The 25,257-nt window shown below is 34.4% G+C and overlaps 1 protein-coding gene across 1 annotated transcript in view; it reads left to right on the top strand.

The window, feature by feature from the left end:
- LOC129255504 (FYVE, RhoGEF and PH domain-containing protein 2-like) overlaps positions 1 to 25,257 on the top strand; it is a 57,593-nt gene that overhangs the window by 2,173 nt on the left and 30,163 nt on the right. The window contains exons 2-4 of the mRNA XM_064096013.1: positions 4,502 to 4,852; positions 18,095 to 18,912; positions 22,126 to 22,233. Coding sequence (XP_063952083.1) covers positions 4,502 to 4,852; positions 18,095 to 18,912; positions 22,126 to 22,233 — 1,277 coding nt within the window. The remainder of the gene's footprint in view (positions 1 to 4,501; positions 4,853 to 18,094; positions 18,913 to 22,125; positions 22,234 to 25,257) is intronic.

Genomic DNA, 25,257 nt, shown 5'->3' with positions numbered 1-25,257 from the left:
TGAGCATATCAATATAGATTTTGATGTATTTATTGAAAAGTTGAATAAGAAAACTGTATGAATAGCCTCTATAAGTGGGTTTTCACATGACCCATCTACAGTGTCAGTCAAAAGGATTTTTACATGGATGATGGAAAAAATTCTGAAAGAAAAATTGCAAACCAATTACTTTTTAAAAACGCTATAGCCATATTATATTATTTCACTCTTGGATAAAAAGATGGAATTATTTGGGAGAAAATATTAAACTGAACTTGAAGGATGATTGATTGTCATTGAAGGACATGTGATGCTATTCTTCCTGTGTCTGATACCTATGGGGTTGTGCACTTGTACACAAACTTGTGCACCAGGTTTGCATGATCCAAGTGTTTACACTCAGAGGCAAATCCACTTGTTCACTCAAGTATAAATGAAAATTAGCTGAAATAGGAATATTTTGGTGAAAGAAAGAATAAAAATGTCTTAGATCCTTTTTTTTCTTATAAAACCTCAATTGTTTTAAAGATATGGTATTTAAACCCACCCACGACTAAATCTGTAGTCACTGGCGGCAGGAAACACCAGATTCTGAGTAAAAGGAATATTAGACCTCTGATCATGGCATAATCATTCTTGTGGTACAGTACTACATGCATTTCCCATTCCGTTTCCTTCATACGCTTGGATCCAGGAAAGCATGCATGAATGATGACATCATAGACATGAAGTGCTGATTAAAAAAAAAATTGTTGTAGGATTTAAAAGGGAGGTTTGATTGTCGACGAGAGGAAATAATATCAGTTCAATACAACAGCAACTCAATATGAACATAACATCAGCAAACATAACAGGAACGTAACAGAGACTAAGATGGTGAATAAAGTAAACGAAGAGAGTGTCTGGATCTTGTTTGAATCTTAAACTCTACACTGTGTTGATGAAAGGAAGCTTAATTGTGCAATAGTATTGGATTTATAATCAATAATCCAATTTCTCTGCTTGTAATTGTATTCAAGCAATGCCACTGCCACGTACGACTTTTTCTTTAAAGTTATCAAGATGTTTGAAGACATCACTTCAAATTCTTCATTTTAACTCTCTTTGAGGGGAATTCCCTTCATCTCAATCATACATGTGAATTTATTTCCCGTCCGTCCGTCATGCATGGTAGACATCAATGGATTCTCTTGGTTGTTTGTCTGCACAGATCTAGAGGTCAGAGAAGAATACAGAGGTGCACCTCTTTCAATCAATAGAATAACAAATTTGCGGGATTTCCCTATTGTATCTGCTGTTTATAGACATTTTATCAAGAGGAACTGAATTGTGCAATATTGGTATGAAATAGTGGTACTTTGCAGTATGCTGTGCAGTGCAATCATTCTTATTGTAAGAATGTACTATTCAAGGTTTCATTCGTCTGTAGGTTGCAATGGTACACAAATGTCTGTAATGGAGAATCATTATTTGGAGTTATAGATCACTTAGTATACAGGTGAGCTAGCTTTATTTTTGTTTATGGTATAGGTGTCATTTAATGTTGCTGCCGTCTGTAATGAACATAATTGATATTACGTGTATATTGACATGATCTACCAATAGAGAGTTAATATATTTCCATGTGTAGTATGTTGGATTGATGGCAAAATACACTTGCAATCTTTGGTTGTAAACTTCTTTTCATATCTTTTATTTTAATATAAACACACCATGAATATAAATATATGCAAATTAATTTCTCTGACCTTATATAAAAAAATAGTAAAACAAATCTTTAGAAAATTTCAATGGAGAGGAGCAGATCACAATGATCGATCTATCACCCTAAAAAAGATGAAATAGGGACATTCCCCAGAGGAAAAGTAAACAGCACTTTTTAAAAACCTTTCCAAAGTTCTTTCCACAAACTTGCTCTTAGGCAATACATTTCTATATTTGCTCAAACAAAGTCAACAGTGCAAAGATTGATAAAGGAATATCATTTGTTATTTATGTGATCTATAAATGTTTGTCTAGTCTCTAAACTTCAAACAAAGTTTGTCCTCACTGGAGTTGAGCTTTTGCGCTTTTGAAATATCATGAATGCACTTCCGCAGGTGCTCCAGTATGCTATGGTTCTTTACAACAGCATTCCATATTCTTCAAAATAATATTTTATTCAGGATATTATGTGTGGATTGCTATTATACAATCTTGAGAACACATTTGTAGATCTTGGTACTCAGGAAAAAGTTGTCAAAATGTTATGGCCTGGATTGGACTTGGGCCTTCACCCGACTACTAGATCTTCTCATATAGAGGGTACGGGTATGTCAACCTGTTGAAGATTCAAATGCTTTCTTTTTAAATCATGTTAAAAGAATTTTCTGTTTGAATGTTGTAATTTCTAGTGGAATTTATTTATTGTACATAGCAGTACATATTAGCGTACATCAGCCTATGAAAATATTAAGCTAAAAATTTCAAGCATTTGTAGTGACCAGTCAGACTGTGGATTTGAATTTAAAACATGAAGTTGAATTATGTTAGGTTTGAAAATTAAACCATAGGATTCAATTTAAATGTGTGCAGCAAATATAATCAAATCCCTGTAGTATAGGGTTTGTGCCCCATATACAAAGAGGAGACAAATTGTGTTATTTAGTTTTTTTTTTTTTTTTTTTTTTGGGGGGGGGGGTGAAATTTAGATGTAAAACATATGCCTATAAATGCTATATGCAGTGAACTATCAATTATAGCAGTGTATCAATTGATTTTGAAAGAACTCTGTTTTTTTTTTTAAACTACCATATGAAGGTACTAATTAAGCAACAATAATAAACATTCCACTGATTTTGGTACCAGTAATATAAATATCAATAAAATGTATCTCATATTTTACAATTTTACAATGATCATGGACCTACTTATAAAAATCAATAATCTAACTAATCCCAGGACATGCTGAAATATGTCCAGCTTGTTCATTTCCAGCCATAAATAAACTACATGACTGTATTATCATACCATTTGAAAAAAAATATGTACACATTACAATTGTTATAAGAGTGGTTTCACTCTTCATCTAACTTCCTCTTTAATGTATACATGCTAATCTATTTAGAGCCCTGTTTGTATTTTGTTCCTATCTGGGTTTCTTTTGTCAACATTATATGTCAGTGCAATGGCCAGTCTTTGTAAAATCTTGTCTTTTGAAAGCTGAAATTATATTTCGACCTATGCCACTACTACATGGCATCCTTTTGCAGTGAGCTATTGGCTATTAATAAAGATTTGACAATTCTTTACACTTATGCCACAGAGGTTCAAAGTTTATTTCTTATCATTATCATCAAAGCACTTGATAACCGAAACAATCTTGGAATTATTGCCTATATCCTGCTCAGTATGTCTATCAGGGCTTAATAACAAATTTATTTGATGATTTTGCACTAATAATTTATTAATGAAAAACAGATAAAAAGAAATATTGATAAAATACAGATAGGGGAAATACAAAATTGGCAATTTAGTGTTCCAATTTCCCTTTGATATATAGTCTCGGTTTGTTTGTTGTGATTATATAACATGCCAGATATATGTTTAGATTGCTGCTGTTATTTTCTGTATTGATCTAACCCTGTTTGATGTTCTAGTTTAGAGGGTTGATGAAGGGTTCTAGCTAGGGACACAACTCAGCAATGTAACTGGTTGTGAAATGCTTCATTTTATTTTGTGCTAGCGTTTTTGTCACATCATCTTGTGCTTTGAATTTCAGAAAAGGAAGATAACTAAGGTGAGCCCTAGGTTGTAACTATGAATGTTTTACATGTGAAATAAGTATTTCTGTAGAACCCAAGTCATCTGCAGAATTATAGGCTAATGGTTGTTTAAAAGTTTAAATACAAACTTTTATTCTCGGATTTAGCAGTATAGAAAATGCATTGTAGAAAACATGGGAGTTGAAGTCTTTAACAAAAGTGCTGTGTCATAGTAATTTTATGTTATTCCGGTATGTTTGGAAAACATAAACTTTATGATCATTAACCTTTGCAAAAGATTTATGCTTTTAAATGTAAGAAATGTATTAATAGATTCCAATTTTCAAAATGTCAATTACAACTTTCTATAAGTAGTTTTTTTCTTGATACTCTTACATTAGTATACAGTATGAGTAAAGTAATTGTAATGTGCTTTGAATAAAATTATAGATATGCTGTACATAGATTTTAGAAAAATATATAGCCAGTGTTCTTGTAATCAAATCTGAAAGGGATCAAAGAGTAATATTGGTAAGTTTATATCCACATCTCTATAGAAAAAACATCAATTAGTAAAAGCAAATCAAGCACTCTGTATTGCTGCTTCATTTTCATTATACTTTGCATTTCACATTGCATGTCACTAAATCTTTTGCATGCTGCATTTGAAAATAGACTCTTGCTCCTTGCTTCTTGCATTGCATCATCCTGCATAGAACTACTCATTCACAATTTCACTCTCTTCCAATCAACTCCATGTAATGTCCATCTCTACACAGAGTACCACTCGGAAAGCAACTTGCTTCACGAGACAACCTACATCAAGAATGGTCACCATCACCACCACTACCAACAAAATCACCACCACCAACACCACCACTATCATACCACCCAAATAGATCACAACCATTACAACCAGCGACGCCCAACTTCACCCTCTGTGATACCACTACGTCAGAACAGGCTCCTGCAGGGCAAATGCTACAAGGAGTACAGACTCTCACGGTCCATGCCCAACCTAGCGGATGAGGGTCATTTAGTGCTTTCAATCAGCAATGCTCAAGGGCTTTTCCAGAAGGCGCAGCAGAAAGTGCGAGGTGGCCGCAGAATAAGTAGTCGCAGATACAGGCGTAAGACATAACCTTCCTTCTTTGATCTTATGTTGTGTAAAGATCGGAGCCACGAATGCAGAAGGTCCATTGGACATTAAGTTCTTGTGGCTCACTGTACTACTTCTTCATTACATGTGCTTACACTATCTGTTCATCTTCCTTAGATATCCCCTAATTTTCTTTTCATTCCTTGATTAATCTGTCTGTACATTCTAAATTACATGGATTTTTTTATATTCTAGATCACTGGTGAATGATCTAAATCTCAAATATGACTGGTCACTATTCAGTTTGGACATGTTGTAAATCCACGAAATTTAGACTGTACAATACATGTATAAACTGCATACCCTCAAACCTCTCCTATTATGGACTGTAGTTCTTCCTTTCCTGGTATTCTTCTCATTATCACATCTCACTTATACTTATTGATTGCAATAAAATCGGTGTATTGTCATAAGTGCAATTTGGGAAAAACATTTATTCAATCATGCCACATGGTGTTCATATTTTTCATCACCTCCATAAATGATTTTGCAAACCCTTAGTTCAGGTTTTATGTCGTTCCATCTAAAATGGGCTGGGAAATTTCCATTGGTATTTCAAGAAGCGTATATTATTCACCATTGCCTTATTATCACTATTACCATAATCTTACACTTTTCAGCACAGTTCGTACACTTGAGCATCTTTTGTAATTTGCATCCTTTTGTATTTTGATATTGTTCAGGTTTAGCTTATATTTGTAAATATGAATTTAATGATTAATTGTCAAAATGTATTGTTCGATGTCATGTCCTCCATTGCTGAGTTGTTGAAATCCCCAATGGCCTCTATAGAACCGTTAGGAGTCTAGAGGTGGTTTCAGACCGCCTCGAAGTTCGCCAGTTCCAGGTATTCTCTGATCGGGAAATTTACCCCGATCAGAAAATACCAGGTATTTTAGCGGTGTGAAAGCAAACTACGCGTAATATCCCCGAAAGAAAATACCCGATAAATAGTAGGTACTTTGCGAAATTACGAGAACTTTCGCGGGGATTTTTCCAAGGTCGTGGGTATTTTGGCGGTCTGAAAGCAAATTACGGGAACTTTTAGCCCAGCGTGTCGTTGGGTGCGGCGCCGTGCATTGGGTTGCTGCTGGGCTAGTGATTTTGAATTTCGCGCCTTGCTGCTTATCAGACCATACTGCGCATGCTCGTAACTTCAGGAACTTATCCCGAAGGGTATTTTTCAGGGCGGTGTGAATGCAGGAATAATTAATGGGTATTTTTCAGCCTAAAAAAGTTCTCGTAATTTAACGGGGATTCTTGTGATCGAGGCGGTTTGAAACCACCTAAGGATTAGTCATTGACCAGTCATTGACCATCCTGCCTTGCTATTGTTCAACAAGACAGATAATCATCCTTCTGACAACACTCTTCATTTGAAAGATTTGTATAACCAAGTTTCACAAAAGAGTATATCAATTCTTTAAGTGTTTCAAGTAGGTGATATTTCCTATTCCCCAAAATGACTTTGATTATTCTTCCCAGAAATTGATTTAGTACATTTGTACCACAAAATTCTTTGAAGGTATTTGTGATGTTTCAAGAGGGGTACTATAATTCTATCCCTGGTTTGGGTTCTCTATGGATTAACACTTGCAGATTGAAATTTATATTTTGCTTGTTTATTCAAATTGAATACTACATTTGATTAGGTCTGGACATTGTAGATAGTAGTTTATGATGTTACCTTACTCTGTATTTTCATGTTGGATGGTGTTTGTCTAACTGCAGGGTGCCTTTGTGAAGCATTTTTTTTTCAAATCTGAACAGGACTACCCTTGAGTATGAAATAAATAAAAACAAAATAAATAAATGAATATATTGGAAGTTAAAGAAGACATTTGAAATTGGCATAAAAAAAAATCGACTAGGTATAATTACACGGGTGACGCTGAAATATGCTTTCTTAGCAATGACAGTGCTTGTCATACACCATTTTGAAGAAATTAAATCATATAGATTAAAACAATTGACTCAAACAAAATATTAAACATAAACAATAGCACATTACTTTAGAAATGATTTGTGAGTAATAAATTACCATATATCATATGAAATAAGGTTTACTTTATTCTGTATTATTGATATCTTTTTGTGTAAAATATGTTCACACTTACATGAATCATAATATGATACCTAACAATATTGAATTCTTATAGTGAAATATAGCTAAAGTAATATGCTATGGTTAAATTTTTTTTTACTTGCCCAGTTCATTACATAAATAAAGAAAACTTAATCATAGTCAAATAAATTATATTTTCATCTCAAATACAACCCCCCCCCCACCGATGCCGCCTGTTGTTCATCTCAAGTTATATGTTTGATTGATGGATGGCTTCGTAAGTAATTATACCTACTAATGTCTTCAAATGTGATTTGTATGGTCTTTATTCCTAACCATTTGTTATCCATCAAAGACTTGACTTTATCAATGTTTAGATATAGCATTGACTTCATACAGTGACAAGTTTCACATTAAATTCTAATTTTCCAGACACAGTTTTAGGTTGCTTTAGAACAAGCACATGCCACGAGGGTATATATGCAGTTATATTGATTGGGATTGTAATAAAAGTAAAAAATTTATTAATTGAAATATGAAAGTGGCTTGAAATTAATATATAGTTGACCTAATTTGAAATGCTCTGCCAACTTACAATGAATGGAATCTTAAGAAATCTTTGAAGGATTAGTTTTCAAACACATGACTGGAAAACAACCTTAAAGGAGAATGAAACCTTTGGAACAAGATAGCTTGTGTGAAAACAGAAAAATCAAAGAAACAGATCAATGAAAATTTGAGAAAAATCAGACACATAATGAGCATTTGAATATTGCGATCACTAATGCTATGGAGATCCTCACATTGGCAATGCGACAAAGTCTTGTGTGATGTCACTTGTGAACAACTCTCCCCATTACTTTAGTATATATTTCACTTTAATTGCCTCTTTTATCACATCTATCAGTAGATCACATGTTCTTTCTATAGGAGGGCATGTAATACAGATTTTTAAAGAATACATCATGGATAAAGAGTTTGTATCACCTTAAGAAAAAGCAAAAAGAGACATTTTGGGGGCATTTTAGAGTCCATCAAAGGGACAGTTGTTCACACGTTACATCACACATCCTTGGGAGGATCTGCATATCATTAGTGATTGCCAAATTGAAATGCTCATAACTTTCTCATTATTTCTCTGATTTTTCTCAAACTTTCTTTGTTCTTATTTTTTGACTTTCTGTTTCGACACAAGCCTATTTGTTCCATACGTTTCATTCCCCTTTAAGAAGTATGGGAAGCACTGATATGTTTTGACCTGCCAAGACCTAGATGTATACAGTTCATAATTTATGGTAGTTAGATATACCATGAATATTCATTCCCCAAGGAATTATATTTTTTCGTCCATGTTTGACCAGATTCCTTATTTTATGCAATTCTCTACTTTCTAATGAGACCCACCCTACAAAGTTTTGTTTGACAACCAGTCATTACTTCCAATATTTCTGTCAATGTCAAGGGTATGATTGAAGTTGAATAATTATTAATATTTTGTCACAAGCACTTCCTGTTTTCATGAGCGGCTGTTTCCTACCACCCCCATCATAAAATGGTGTGGTATAGTTCTGTTTTCAGTATCGACATGTTCTTGTGTGCCGCAAGGCTTTCATGCCTGAAGAATCATCGCATCAATATTATACTCCACATGACATTAGGAAATGGCACTTAATTTTTAAGTCTTTTGTATATAATTTCACAGAATAAACCCCAAATGATTTAAACATCCAAAGGTGTTCTTCATGCTATTAAAATGAATGTGGAAAGTTTGAGGAGTTGAATTAATTCCGTGATTTTTGTCTCCCCAGCAAAGCAGCAGCGAGATAGGTGTTGCTTTTTCGACGGCAATAGCAACTGTGGCGTCATGAATATTAAAATATTAACCCAGGTTTTTTTTTATGTCATCATACATTTGAAAGTATATGGATCTATTTCATGAATGGACATGAAGGTAATCAAATATCATTGATCTTCTTGCATGAGTTTCTGGTCAAATGATCAAGTTCATTGACCCTAAATGACCTTTGACCATGGTTATCAATATAAAAAAATAAACAAGGTTATGATTTTTTATTTGCATACTTTAAATCATAACCTTGGTTAAGTTTTTTTATCTATTGATACCATGGTCAAAAGGTCATTTAGGTTCAATGAACTTGATCATTTGACAGGAAAATTATGCAAGAAGATCAAAATTACATAAAACTTAGATATAATTATCAGGTATGTCAGAAAAAGAATAATGAAATTTCAGGTCACTAAGCAAAAGTCAAAGGTCCTTTTAGGAAGTAGATTATCATCAAATCAATGTGTTTTTGTGAATATTTAAAAATCTTACTTGTTTTCAAAGCCATCATTGCTGCTATATTTAATCATGTAATGCAGGCGAAAATGCCAGAGGTGTTCTACTTGTTTACCCTCTTATGACTGAATTTATTTCATTTAGGTATCATTATCTGATCTAACTTCTGAATTCATTCACATAATAACAGTTATAAGCTTTATGTTTGATTATGATTGATTTTATTTACTACAAGTTATGATATTTTTTATTTGGATTTACTTACTATCTTGAATTTTCAAAAGGTTTGGTTCCTGTTATATGCTGTCAGCAGTCACCATAATTTTCAGAACTCCAAAAGATTACTTAAAGTTAAAGAGTGGAAGGTGTGACTGTAATTAAGTTTAGATTAGCGTTGGAATGAATTGCAGGAAAGGTGTAAAAGGAAGAGCGATAAATGTAGCACATTTCCAACTTTGTCTGGGAAACTTAAAATAAAGAGTGGAGGAGTAATTAGATGTTTGATACTTAAAGATTGGAGGTAGTTAGTGTCCCTTCCTTAGAAGGGGAAACCTATTTCCTTCCCTGATTATTAAATAATTGTCAGTCAGCAGTGGAGGTCATTTCAAGATGCTGGCTGCCGTTCGTGTGCCAAGATGGGCAAGGGGCCGGTAGTTAGGAGTAGGAAAGGGTGAAGACAACTTAGAAGTTGACTTTTGTGATGTTTTGGTGCCGCCATAGCAGTGTTTGGAGGAAGTCCCATGAGCGCTACAGGCTCATCTAGAACATCTGTGAACAGGCCTAGTCACAACAACTTGGCCCCTTGCTCATTAAAGAAAAGAATATGAGTAAGAGATGCTGCGCATGTGATTCACACAACGCAGGATCGCTGTGAATCTGCTCACATAAATCCTGTGTCAGTATTTTCTATCTCCCTCCGACAGCCTAGTTTTGGGGAGTCCGCATGGAGCTGTTGTTCTGGATTTGCTAATTGCTGAAGTATATTAGATGAGTGCCAACAAGTGTTTTCATGTATGGATGTTGGCCATGAATGATGAAAGGCTATCGTGTGCCTGCAGCTAGAATGTTTTATTTTTTGTGATGTGGTGTCTGTATGACCATTGTCTCGTGTTTGGTGTGGCACCTCATCTGTCAGTCTGGATCAGGACTCAATGTCCATTATATTTGGAATCAGGTGTGGTGTAAATCTCTGCTAAATTTAGGTGATTTAGCTTGCCATCATGTCTTCGGGAAGGGCTGTTCCCAGTGTTCCCAAATTCCCTCCACCGCCCAGGCCAGTTGGTCTGCGTGGTCCATACAGCAGATCCGTGCCTTCATCAGTAGCAGCAAACTGTAAGTTCATGCTCTCTGCATACATAAATTAACATTCATTTTTGTGTATACAACTTAAAATCTTCAACATAATTTTTGTATTATTGTATTGTGAGCAGATATATCAGGAAGGAATCACATTTCCATTTGGTGAAACTGAAGAAACATTTCATGCAACAGCATTTCATTTTTTGAATATCAACTACTGACTGTAAGTCAGTAGTTCTATAATCTTTTGGTTTTCATCTTGGAAGATGTGTTTATATCTTCTACAGATGACCATCAAAATCAGCAATCAGTTCTTGGGTCTCTTGAAGTACTACAAAATATGTTCATGTATTTTGTAGTGTTTTGAGTTGTTTTAGTGTTACTCCTCTATTTTTGGTTTAATTTGGTTCACTCATAGCTCCTAGTGCTGTAGTATATCTCCCCCATAAAATGAGCATATGAATCCAACATAAAGTAAAAAAAAGTACATATTGGACAAGCTTTTCATTGTACTGGAAATTTAGTATTAAAATAATATTTCATGTTTAAATATTCATCATTCATATTAAAATATATTTCTGAATCTTTTAAAATTTGAATTTTTGTTGGTCTTAAAAAAAAAAGTTGGGTTGATATCAACAAGGTGTGACAGTGTAGATAGATGATTCATTTGTCTCTTATAAAAGCCCTTTGCATTATCTTAATTGCTAATTTTCAATCTGGCACAGAGATGATGGGATCAGGAAGGAAGGATTTCTTGTCAGCATGAGCTTCTGAAATCCTTTTGGCAATTTTCATTTTTGTGCAAGGAGCTATGATTTCCTTTTACTTAGGTTGGATTGTGGCATCATTATGTATTTATGTGAGATTTTTTTAAGGCCTGAAAGCCGATTTTAGTATTCCATAGGAATTTAGGGTTCTTAACATGTAATATGGTAAATCAGCATATTTTCAAATGCCAATGAATAATGAAAGGCAAGTCTAAATGTGCATATCATATTTAAAAATCCATAGGAATTTAGGGCTGTTAACATGTAGGCTTACTAGTAATGTGGCAAACCACCATACGTTCAAATGCTAATGAAGAAGGAATAGCAAGTTTGAATCATCATATTTCATTAAAACTATACTTTAGTTTATTGCCATGTGTGTCTGAAAATACTCTTTTCTATACTCTTACATGGTTTCAGTGTATACTTTGTACTGTATGGTCTACATTTGAACTCATGGTCTTCAAAATGTAAGAAACACATGTTTACCATATATCATTGAATGGCCATGTATTCTAAATAGGTGTCGTATTAATGTTCATTAGCATGAATAGTTAAAAAACTGTATTATGAAGGGTTGTTCTTTTTAGATAAACTCACATTAAACATATGACTTAAAAACATCTGAAATGCTGTGGTTAAATAGATGAGTATTATAGTCCTATACAGTCCCAGCACATTTGAGTAAATTACCTATAATTTTCGGCAATTTCAAACACTAATTCTGAAGTGCATTAGGATCAATGGCCTCTAATTACTCTGAGATGATATCTTCCATGAATTGATCTCACAACCAAAATTTTTTTTTTTTAAAGGAGATAATATGTATAAAATTCAGCACCCATCCACTCAACAAAAAAACGGGATTGGGTCTCCCCTTGATAAAATGGTACATCTCAAAGTGTATGGAGTGATGTGTTTTGTTTCTTTGAGATGAGTTATTACTACTGCATTACATATGATACACATTTGTTATCATTTTATAAGATACAGTTGCATATCAGCTATTATTCCAAAAGCATTATCAAATATTCTCAAAACCAGTGTATTTTCCGGATTTCCTTGCAAAAATTTCAGAAATATTCTGGAAATCTGACTAACATCCTGTGTCTTCCCATCTGTCTGTCTGTCTGCCCACATTGCAAAATTAATCGCTTAGTTCACCAATCTCCTATGTGACCAAAATATTTTGTTTCTATATCATCATGGATCTTTTCCTTCCTGTTCTTAAAGGACAAGTCCACCCCAACAAAAACTTGATTCGAATAAAAAGAAAAAAATTCAACAAGCATAACACTGAAAATTTCATCAAAATCGGATGTAAAATAAGAAAGTTATGACATTTTAAAGTTTCGCTTCATTTCACAAAAGAGTTATTTGCACATCCCGGTCGGTATGCAAATGAGGGAACTGATGACATCACTCACTCACTATTTCTTTTGTATTTTATTATATGAATTATGAAATATTTTGATTTTTTCGTCATTGTCACGTGAAATGAAGTTTCATTCCTCCCTAAATACGTGGAATTCCATTATTTTAACATTTTGTGGTTCAGGCAAGGAGGTCCTAATTGTCAAATTCGTAAAAATTGAAATATTGTATAATTCAAACAATAAAAAACAAAAGAAATAGTATGTGAGTGACATCATCGACTCTCTAATTTGGATGTAACTGGCTCGTTCATATAACTATTTTGCTAAAAATAAGCGAAACTTTGAAATGTCATAACTTTCTTATTTTACATCCGATTTTGATGAAATTTTCAGCATTGTGCTTGTCTGATTTTTCTCTATTGATTCAAATCAACATTTTGTTGGGGTGGACTTGACCTTTAAGAAGAATTCTGTACTTGAAATTTCATGATATTTAAAGTCTCTCTTGTCATTGTTTTAAGTGCCGAATTAGTCAATCATACCCAATATTAGAGTTTGTCATTCATCTTATTCTGAACATTGTTCTGTAAAAATGAAAGATTGCTGTTGAAGTCAGACCACTGTCTAGACCATTGTACATTCATTATCAAATTATATTTAATAGACAGATGATCATTATGGATAATTGACAAGGCCCTCTGCAGAGCTCATATATGCTCTAATTAGTTTATGGTAAGGCAGATGTACTGGGTAATAATACAAATTGTTGCCAAGTTGGTATACATATATTGAGTCAAAGTTTTCTCAGTTAACCTGGAATTGATGAAAAAGCTTTGAAAAAAATTAGCACAAATGGCAGTAGATTGATCTATTTTATAGACAAGACAACTAAAGAGAGGCTGTTATTAACTGTTAATGAGAAGATATTGTAAGCTGGTATTTTGCACATTTGTGATTTTAAAATGATTAAATGGGGGCTGTCTAAATTATTGTTACCAGCTAGGAAGAACTTACTCAGCCTAAGTGTGCATGGGATTCCTGCTTGTGCATGATTGGGTGATTTTGAGTATGGTGATGAAATATGATGTTGGTGTTGTGACAACTTTAACACCAGCCTGAACCCAGCTCAGTGTTGGAGTTTGGTTCAGCAGCCTTTTCATGCTCTCATCACCAACCCTGCATGAACACCGTACTTCAAATCACCCAATTTTATCTTTTACTATCAAAGCCACTTATGGCTCCATATTTGAATAATTTGTGATAGTATAATATCATGAATAGATATTAGATAACCCCCATAAGCTAAAACCAGGAGTGCATATTCACCTGTAAATTACATGGATGATTTAATTGGCAAGTAGGATGATTAAAACAAAAAATGTTGGATCAAGCTTGTTATCTAGAAGTAATGCCCATCAAATGACATGTGGTTTTCATCTTCACACACTTCATATAATTTGAAAATTCTGTCTGATGTAGACTGTCCCAGTGTCATTTATTGGGAAATGGAAAGGTCTAATCTATCCTTTGATACAAGGTTGATGCAACATGATGTCATGGCATTGGAGTCATGACACCTGCCAGCTAGTACTCGGCCATTTTGATTGTAAACGAATCATCAAGAATGAATGATATTAAACCACATGTTGTCATAGTAACTAATATGTTAGTTAGTCCCCCCAAAATTAGCTACAGATCAATTGAAGCTTATTCGTTTAGAGAAAATGATGAGGGATACGTGATAGTATGATCATAATTTGGCGAAATCCTGCTTGCTTAAATCTGGGATGATGTGATATATGAGGATCCAAACTGCATAGTGTTTGGCTTTGCATTACCAAATGATCTGCTCCGACTGATTTTAGGATATTCAGGATTTTTTTTGGAGGGATGGGGGTGGCGCGCAACAGCAACATTTTGAAGGGGGATGAGCTCGAGAAGTGTAGATAACAATTAAAACCTTTAGAATATTCAGATTCCTTGCCAATGGGAGAGGGAGATGCTGTTGAAAATTTAGGATTTGCAACTGTTCTTGCAAAGTAATATGATATTATTATCACTTGTTAATCCTTAATCCCTAATTGACTCTGTTATTATGAAACTCTGGCTTTGACAATTTGGAAGTAAGGTAATGCTGACTGGTTAGTTAAATGTTGGGCCTTATACCTTATGGCTAACAAAGCATGATGGCTGTTAAACAACCACAGGTCTGTTATTATCAGTCTCTCTAAGGAACTATGCAATGAGGATTTACATTTTACCATGATCGTTATAGGTCCATGGCATCATCTGTACCTGCAAGGCAAAAAGTGAATCACTGTAACCCGCAGGTCTGTTCTCCTTATGTAAGTGATTGGGTATGTGCAGTAGGATCACAATACCAGGTGTCCCCCTACTGTAATGTGAATAGTGCAGTGACTTTCCTTAAATAAGGGCCTTCATTTAACACCCTATTTGAGGAAATGGAGGGATGGAGTGTTTTTCAATGTAAAATAGTCTGATCTAAGTAGGCTTCAGTCATCCATTTGGGATCATGGATCTTTGGTTAGACAGCTAAGTGAATGCTTTACTGACTGAGCCAGCTCACTCTTCACTATGATGCATCTACATGGATCTATACCTAGTTTTAAAAAATACTGCTCTAGTATTTCAGTAATGGCACCTCAGTGCAGTGGCGGATCTGGCCTTTTGCTAAGAGGAGGGTTTGACATGTTGATTTGACACAATAACAATGAGCTGTAACATAATGCATCCTAACCCCTCCCCCGCTGTTGATCTGCCACTGTTTTTCTTATGCAATTCTTGTAAACAGGGAAGGGGTCTTGGAATTTGATCCCACTCTCCTTTTTTAGTTATTTTTAAGGAGCCCGAGATGGGGATTTAAACCCACCAGAGCAAGTCTGTGGATGGGTGATATCGCTGCCATGGTTTTTATGCGATAATACAAGTTAGTGACATATAGGAAGTGATAAATGTATCAATGTCGTACTTTGGTATGAATAAGATCAAGGCCAATTAGGGTGAAGATGAAGACTTCAACATGTATTCAGGAAGAGCTCTGGTTAATTTCATCAAATTCCATAGGTCATTCAAGTTTAAACTCTTAAGTTTGCATTTAAAAGCTAGGAAAAAGGTCATTGTCCCTGCATCAGTATCTTTCTGATCTAGACCTTGCTATTTCTCTCTGAATTTCCCCTCCCCTCCCTCTGTACCCACCTTAATTCTCTTACTGCCCCTTCTCAGAATCAAAAGTCTCTATTTATTTTAGAGTACTAATGCCCATTTGCTCAGTATGCATCACATAGTTGCCATCTTTTCTGAAGGTGATATTTTAAATTGAAATTTGAAAAAAACATACACCTATATTTTGTTTTGTTTTGGGGTAATGATAATAGCAGAGCCTGCTGGGAGAACAGTATTTGGAACTGAAGTGGCTACCCTGGGTAAATATACCGTTGTTATTATTATTCAGAAAGCAATGCAAAGACAATGAAACATAATTGTCAGAAACTTTGTATATGTATTTTTTATTATATTGTTGAAACATAATCATTGAAAAAGATTTTCATTTTTTTCAATGGATCAGTGATCAAAATGATGATTCACTGCATTGCATTAGCAACTATTGTTGAAATGAGACATAGTACAAACAGGAGGAGTAAAATGGATTGATTTGACATACATGTATTTCCTTTCAGGAAATTGATGGAGTATATCACGCAGTAGGTTCTGTCTCTGAATAAGTTGCTCTTTCTATTCCTCTGTGTTTTTCATTCCTATATCTCTTTGGTATCCTTTATATTTCATTCTATTTTCCTAGCATTTTCTTTCATTCTTTCATTCTTTCTTCCTTTCTTTCTCTCTCTCTCATTTTTGGTTTTTCTTTCTTTCTTTGTTCATTACTTTGTATCTATCTTTCACATTCTTATACCCCTGTAGTATTCATAGAAAAGGATGACAGGCATTTTGTAATTCATTGAAGTTGACAAGCTATTGCCATGTCACTTCTTTCCTGTGATAACTGGAATCTGGTAAATAGATCCACATCATATCAGTAGAAGTCTATCCTAACCAGACTTCACTGGATTCTCTTAATGCATTTCAAGAGTGAGTTTAAAGATACAGTCAAATGATTAAGAATGTCTTGACAATGAGAAAAAAAACCTCTTTAATTGATATAACTAAAAATTTATTTAGCCTTACAGAATTCAGAGATGATCACATACGTACTGAGATTATTGTGATGATAAGACTTCATGTAACAAATTACATTCTACAGAGATTTTTTTAACCCCTTTACTCTATTATTTTGGATATCATTTAATGTAGAAACTATAATAAAAACACACTGTAAACCTGCAATTCATTATCAAGTTGTGAAGTATTTGCATTGACTGCCAATCACGTACATAGATATCAATGATCCACACCTCCTCATTTGTTTTGTTTTTGACTTTCCTGCTGTCTTCCTTTAATACGGCCAAGTGCACATGACATGTGGTAAAAAGGTTTGAGACGGATGCTCTCCAATCTGATATCTTCTCCACTGCCGCCTTCACTATCCTTGGTGTGTGTTGTGAGCCTGACCTTTTCTCTCTTTGCAAAATTTAAAAGTTATTTTGTATGACTCTCCATTGGTTTCTGATTTGCAAGTCTGGTTCATCAGGGACTATATCCTATATGGCCTTTTGAGCAGGAAAGCTGTCATGTGTCTTTCGTTAGGACCTACTATGAAGGATCAGTCATAGAGGATATTTACTGTAATGTGTGCCTTTGTGCAGGAAAAATGATATTGGTGAGATTTTGTTGAAATTGCCGGCAGCCTAGGGAGCACTGGACTTGGTGTTGTCTGTGTGTGTGGTTACTTTATTATTTCTGTTCAAAATACCTTTGTGTGTGTTAAAGCTAGCAAACATGTATACAGTATTTGGCCTAACATGTAAAGTTATCTCCATGTGGTAACTTTGGACATTCTGAAGATTTTCATTCAAATGATATGAAGCTCTTTTGTTTTTCCAAGTGTAAATTGAATGATATTTTGAAGGATAGGTTTGCAGTGAAACTCTTCCATTATATGGATAGGGCTAAATTTGATTGTGTTTAGTATCATAATTAAGTATTTATAATTTCCCAGAACATTGATTGTAGATGTGTGGCATGCAGATTGCTGTGTAATACATTCTCTCAGACAATATGTATTATTTTAGCGGCCCTTTTAATAGCTTAGAATAATTTTTATCTTAATGTACAGAAAGTCCTCAAGTCAAATATAAAAAATGAATTTGGATAACATCCATAGATAGTGACCTCTGATTACAGCATGCCAAATAGATATGCACCTCTTTGAACTAATTTCATTCCTTTCCAAATATTTCTTTAATTTTTGTTTTACTTGATATAGATTCCAGAAAGAACAAACCACCAGTTCCTCGGAAGCCTACACATCTGGCTCAGAAGTTGAATAACAATAAGCAAGGCATCTCTTCTTTGGGTATAACCTCCAACACCACAACCACATCCAATATCACACGGGCAGCTAGTCCCAAGGTACGCCCGAAAGCACCGCTAACTGCAGCTAAGAGTACGGGTGCTTCCATTGAGACAAGGAGAGTCAACAATCTCTCTCAAGACCAAAGGACATATGATCAGGTGTGCTTTGAAGATCCTGCCACATTTTCACCGCAGCCAAAGAACAAAAACCTTGAGCGGTTTTTTGGCATGAAACCAGAAATGTCACAGCCGATTACGCGCATCAAGTCAATTGATCCTCTTAGTCCCACTATTGTAGGTGGTACTGGAGGAACCAAAGGGTTCATGAATAAGATCTCAAAGAGAAAATCAGATTCAGGTGATGATATGAACAACAGTGAACATTATGCTGTTGTGGACCTTCATGATGATAGGACTACGGGTAAAGGGTCAAAGGGTAGGAGGGGTGGAAAGAACTCTGCAAAGTCGAGACTCTCGCCCAACAAACCAGATATTCAGAGAAACTCTTCAGGGCAAGACACTTCTAAATTAAGTTCTGATTCAGGGATATCTATGAATATTGACCATATGAGAGGCTCAAGAGGGGCTTCATTAACAGGTGGATTCAAGGACCAACTGGACAAAACAGGTTCAATAGATTCAGATTATGCTGAAGATGGTAGTACATATAGTGAGGACTCTGCACAAGACTCAGATTCTGAACCAAGTGAAGAAGAGTTTGAGTTAAAGGTAAGTCAAATCTCCTGCTTTTGTCAATATTTTTCCTTTGTAGTTTATAATGGATATAATTATGTTTCAATTTCAATTCCAGTGTTATATTTTACCAATTGAAACAACAATTGAATAATTAATTCTATTTGGGGCACAAGTGTTATGGAAGACAATGAATAACAAAGGCACAGAACAAACATACATTGAAAGAAAGTCATTTGATATATCATCACCTTTATTTATACAATGTATTTTACTATGAAGCACTTAGACACCATTCTCATTACGCTTTCTAAAACTAGTTGAATGGAAACCGGTTCAGGAAACCAGTTTGAAAGATCGCTTTGCTAGCGTTCCCATTTGATCACACGAAAGTAGTTTTCAAAATCACTTCACGTAAAGTGATCCTGTTGCTATGGAAATGCTCTCAGTTGGGTGACATGTTTCACGCGAAATTTGAAACTGCGGCGTAGGCATTCTACACCTGTCGTGTGGAGTAGCACGCTCAAAATGTGCGAAGATCACTTCCTGAAGAACGGTTGTGTCCTCACTTATGCTAAAACCAGTTTAACGAGGCAAAGCGTTCTTGAAAACTACATCGTGAGGTGGTTTTATGAACTGGTTTGGAAGATCACTTCAACCGTTCTCATTACACGTTAAACTAGTTTCTACTAAACTAGTTTCCACTAAACTAGTTTTAATGTAGAAAGATAGTGAGAATAGTGTCTTTATGGCTAAGGTGACTTTCTCAAACATTCTCTTTGAATAAGAGGTATATGTTTATTATAGGGTTATTGTCACTTTGTCTCTTACTAGTTTGTCTTAAACCAAATAAATGTATAAATAGCTTTACCCATTTTGGTATAGGCCGACTCTGTAGCTGGACTTATTGCTGTATGATGCAATCATCTCTCATTCTAAAAATGGTACCCCCTTGAGCTAGTTGTCATTTTGTCTAATGATGAAATCTTTATATTATTGGGAGTGTCATAGTATAATGGGTGTGACTCTTGAGTTGTAATTAGATCATCATGATGGTCAATTTTATATGGAAAAGGATGAAGGGATTAGAGATATCAATGGTAATAATTTGTATACTGTTGGATGTTTGATCAATGGGAATAATGGCATTGTGTATGTCGTGTTATATGTTTGGTTAAATGTTTAATGCATATCTCATTACTCTATCTATGTAAGGAATGTTGGTTTTGAGCTCATTGAAACATGTAAATATAAATTAGGAAGTAAAGTCTTACGGCAGATCCCATATTGTTTGTGACCACATACCCTAAAACAAAATTGCTTTGAAGTACATACATTTGTGTTCAAGACGTTACATCTTGAAGTATTATTTTACTTATTTCTTGTTTTTTATTGTGGGGAATAGAAATTCAGTCAAGGGAAGTGGTAAAGTATGCTGCCGTTATTTGAATTTTATTCAAGAAGTGTTTTTCTAGAAGCCCATGAGAAGTGATTGAAATATGTGGGTCATGCATCCTGAATAAGAATGTTATAAATGTACCAGATGGTGAAATAATTAGTCAAGGAACATGTATAGGAATTAGGATACCTATAATGAGGGAAATGGGCAAGAAAACTTTATTTTTGTAATCTACTTTTGGCAATAAAAGTATATTGCAGTGTCACTTGAGGAGTAATATCTTTAATGGTATTCACCTATAAATAAGAATTGGAAATATGATTCTATGACTATTGATGTTTGTATGGTCAATTTGAAATAGGGGTGTTGACTCACTGACCTTTAAATACTGATATTGACTATTGCTTTGGTCTCATTGCTATGGTAAATAGATATCTTACCTAGGCCATCAAATGACATAGCAACAGTAGTGCTGTATATAAAAGAATATAAATTAGTTATTGATATTAGATAGTAAAATAAATTATGTTTTTGTTCATTTTTTCAAAGATAATTATTTCTATAACATCTCAGAGGACATATACTCTTGTGATATATCAAAAACTTTCAGAGATGCTTCCTTTTACCAAAACTTATTGTCTAGCCAAAGCTCCTGGTCCACATTGCCATGATTTGGCAAACCTGTCAAATTGGACAGGACTGTGGAAAATGAATATTTTACTAGGAGAGAGCAATAAATAGTTTATCTGAATAAATTTTGCTGGTGAAACCACATCCTTGTGTAGTCTACCTCACATTCTTTTACTGTTGTAAGTAATGTCTAGGAAATATCCTTACTACACTCATCACATGACCGCACATTGTGTTGTTTACAATCTTCCAGTTTTCCTTACAATTCAAGATGTTTTGATCAGGCAGGTTGGCAAGAAATTTGAACATTTTATCTTTTTTGCTTATGCTTTTATCCTGTCCTCATAACATTACTATGATGCTTCTGATTTCAACTGATCACTTTCTCACTCTCCACCGATCTAATGATTAAGATAGATCAGGGTTTCAGATCAGGATAATGAAATGGCTCCTTTGATACCATAGCTTCAAGTGAAAGTCAGTCATATGATTTTAACAGAAAAAAAGTATGGGAATGCTTTCACTCAATTTGTACAAAACTGATTAGATTGTCTGGTAATAAAGTATATAATATGCTTTTCACACTGCACTTTTTCCCCTTAACCCCAGAAAATCGGTGGGGCTAAGGGGGGGTCTTAGCCCCACCAATTTCCCGGGGTTAAGCTTAGCCCACTTCGTTTTCACACTACGTTTTAGCAAAGTGGGCTAGCACGGTAAATAGTACGGTACTATCTGGCCCTGCAAAAAAGCAGGGTTAGCCGGCTTATTGTGGTGCTAGCACCACAATTGCGGTGCTAAGAGATGCAGTGTGAAATGAAACAGGGCTAAGCAAAAGTGGGGCTAAGCATTAGCCAATCACAGAAGTCGAAATTGCACGTTAATCGCGCTCTGTATGGTAAAATCAATATTTATGAGCTGTGTGATTGCCAGGGGTTAAGGCGTTAACCCCGGCTAAGCAATAGTACGGGGTTAAGAAAGACAGTGTGAATTGGAAAAAAAATAGTATGGGGTTAAGGATAGTCCGGGGTTAAGGATAGTATGGGGTTAAGGAATGCAGTGTGAAAAGCATATGAGAGTTTGTCACTTGATTACAAGTTTTGAAGATTCTTCAGAAAGTTTAGAAAAGGACAAGAGAGTCTTTTAACTATAAATAGTCTTCTTGTCTAGGTAAATATGTGACATGCATTGATGAGATAATGATTTTTGACTTCCGATCACAGGAAAGACCAGCGGAAAGCATCACCTTTATCAATCAGAGTCACAAAGTGGCCTATGAAGTGCTGACGTCAGAGAGACAGTATGTGGATAGGTTACATTTATTACACAAGGTAAGAATAAAATCTCATTTTTTTATACTCTTTTTGTCATTTGAAAAAAAAATGTGTATTGTGTTATATAATGATACATGCTACTTTTATAAATTTTGTAATTGAACAACGTTGAACAGCATATATTTATTGTTAAATTAAATCATTTTTTTAAAGAATCTAAGTGTACATCATATTGTCACCCTTCATCAAAACATTTGCACCAGTTGATTTGGGTAAAAATATAGATTTTAAGATTTTTGCAAATAATCAAATTGATATTTTTTGGGGAGAAATTTATTTTAGTTTCTGAGAAATGGGAATTCTGGGAATTTGAAGGCAATGAGATAAAGAATTGGGGTTAAATGCACAAATCCTATTTAAAAGGTGTGCTGTAGCAAAACAACAGCTAAGAGCTCTGTATGATTTTCAAATACACTTTCAGCAAACTGTCGTATCTGCATTGACTGCACGTGAAAGAGAGATTTGATGGTTTGGTTGATGCTGCATATTTAAACTGCTGTCAGTGCTGTATTTCCTATGGTGTTTTTGTACAGTGAAAATCTAAACCACTCACACCAAAATTACAAGCATATACATGTCGTTTGTTTGCTATATTTTTTCTGATTCTCGGTTCTGTGTAAAATAAAGATATCAATGTTAAAGGGGTACTCCAGGCTGAAATAATATGATTAGAACAGATAGAGAAACATCAGACAATCGAAACACTGAAAATTTGATCAAAATAGGACAAAGAATAACAAAGTTATGGCATTTCAAAAATTTACCCTATTCTGGTGAAATGGTTCTAGGCATGTATTAATGAATATTCAATTAGCAAACTGATGATGTCGTATCTCCACTTGTTCTTTTATATTTTATTATAAGAAATTAGGTTTATTCAACATTTTTCCTCCAACAACTAAAAAAATTGGATTAACAACTGATTTAGTGCATTAGATATTCATTGCTGCAACTTATCTCATTATAAGAGAGACATATCATTCACACATATGAAAGGAAAGTGGGGATGTGACATCATCAGCTCACCTTATGAATATTCATGATGATGTGCATATAACTGTTTTCAAAATATATTGCTAAACTTTAAAATTTCATAACTTTACTATTTATCAGAATTTGATGACATTTTCAGCATTTTTCTGTGTGAATTTTACTCCATTTATTTAGATATAAATATTTTTAGCCCAGAATATCCCTTTAGGCAATTGTCTTTTGCTTTCTTACTATGTTTTTTCCAGAAATTAAAATCTTGTAAAGCTTGATAAAAATTATAGAAATGAGTTTCACACTGTCATATCACTACACGATTGTTCAGATGACTGCCAACAAAATTAAGGTTCATGTCTCCTTTCTGGAATTGTATGATTTAAACTATCTTGAAATGGGATGTTTGAATGCTTTTTTTTTTTGGGGTGGGGGGTGGAGGTGGTGAAAGTGGGTATAACAGTTATAGGTGGTCATAGTTTATAAAGGAATATCTCAAGTACTAAGTTAGTCATTATTTTATAAAATAACTAAAGGAGAATCCAACAATTGAGCCAATCTTAGTTTTGACAATCTTATAACAACTTTTGAATCCAACTGAATTTGAAAAGCTTAATATAGTGATTTGATTTGTTCATGAAATAATCGTAATGTAAAAGATTCAAGCTAAGTTGTGTATTTTTAATAGAATTTAATCTTGTCACTTCAGATATGATTGACAAGAAGCACAATGACTTTTCATGAATATGGTTTTACTTAAAATCTCATTTTTGCCTAGCTTTGCAAATTTACTACCCATCATTATAAGATTTAAGGCATTTTGAACTTTTAGGAAATGGGTTCAATTCACAAGGAAAAGTGGTGACGTTTTGAAACCATGCATACGTCTTTCCTAGCATGTGCCAGTAAATTAAGTGTCATGATGAAGCTAATTAGGAGCATTCTTAAGTTTTCCGCAGACTGTGTGTGCCAAGATTTTGCCCCTCGTAGACGTAGTTAAATATGAACTCCTCAAGTATTGTACTAAAATTAGGATGATGTCATCGATAAAATTGTTGTAAAGTGATATATTTGGCATTTGGTATCAATCCAGATTTACACCAAAGATTGTCTTTTTTCCTTTGCCGTTTGAACTTTCAGTAAATGTATTTTGTAAAAGTTTGATCTAAGGCTTCATTGCTGCATATAGATATAGTACTAGGTCAGTGCATAGAGTGTGAAATCTATATAGTCTTGGATTTCACACGCTCTTTTACACTTAACAATTTCACCCCTCTACCTAGTTGGCAATTCACAAACAAAGAAAATCTAAGTCAAGTGAGATAAAGAAAGAATAGAGAATTTGATCGGTCTACAGTATCTAAAGTTGATTATAGAGAATATTTCTATTGATCATTCATAGCTCATACCCAGTTTCCACTGTAACAATTCCCGCCACGATTAAAACAGTGGTTTTAATCGTGGAGTAATTGTAATGATCATATCGGAACTTATAAGATCGTATCAGATAAGTTGAGGCGATGGTATTGATTGTATAAAAATTTGAATGGTTCAAACATTTTTGCGATCAGTTACGTAAGGCCAATCGTGTTAGTAATGAATGGCATGATAGTGAGAACGGGGTATTACTATCCCTGTCTAAATGGAGTGACTCTGCTGAACTTTTCAGCATCCTTCCATCCTTGTTATCTGAAATGTCATTGTTTATCAAAGCAAACTAACTTCCCTCTCATCGGGTAAATTAAATTAATAAAGCATCCTTAATCATATTTATATTATCATTCAGCATTGTGGGAACTATTACACTCTTTGTTCAACTTTCAAGAAGTTTTTATCTTGTGGAGTCAGATTCATTCAATCATCTTTGAAAGCCATCCAAAAAACCACCAAAGTGTGAGAGGTTCCTGACATAGAAACCGCAACCACCCTCTCTCTCTCTCCTTGTACCAAGATACTTTGTCTGATATCCAGTATATCCTGATACAATATATCAGACTACTTAGCATGTCATCAATTATTTACGTACAGGACACACTT

The sequence above is a fragment of the Lytechinus pictus genome, chromosome 3, assembly GCF_037042905.1.
Source record: "Lytechinus pictus isolate F3 Inbred chromosome 3, Lp3.0, whole genome shotgun sequence".
Classification (NCBI taxonomy): Eukaryota; Metazoa; Echinodermata; class Echinoidea; order Temnopleuroida; family Toxopneustidae; genus Lytechinus; species Lytechinus pictus.
This window is presented reverse-complemented; position numbering and strand designations above follow the sequence as displayed.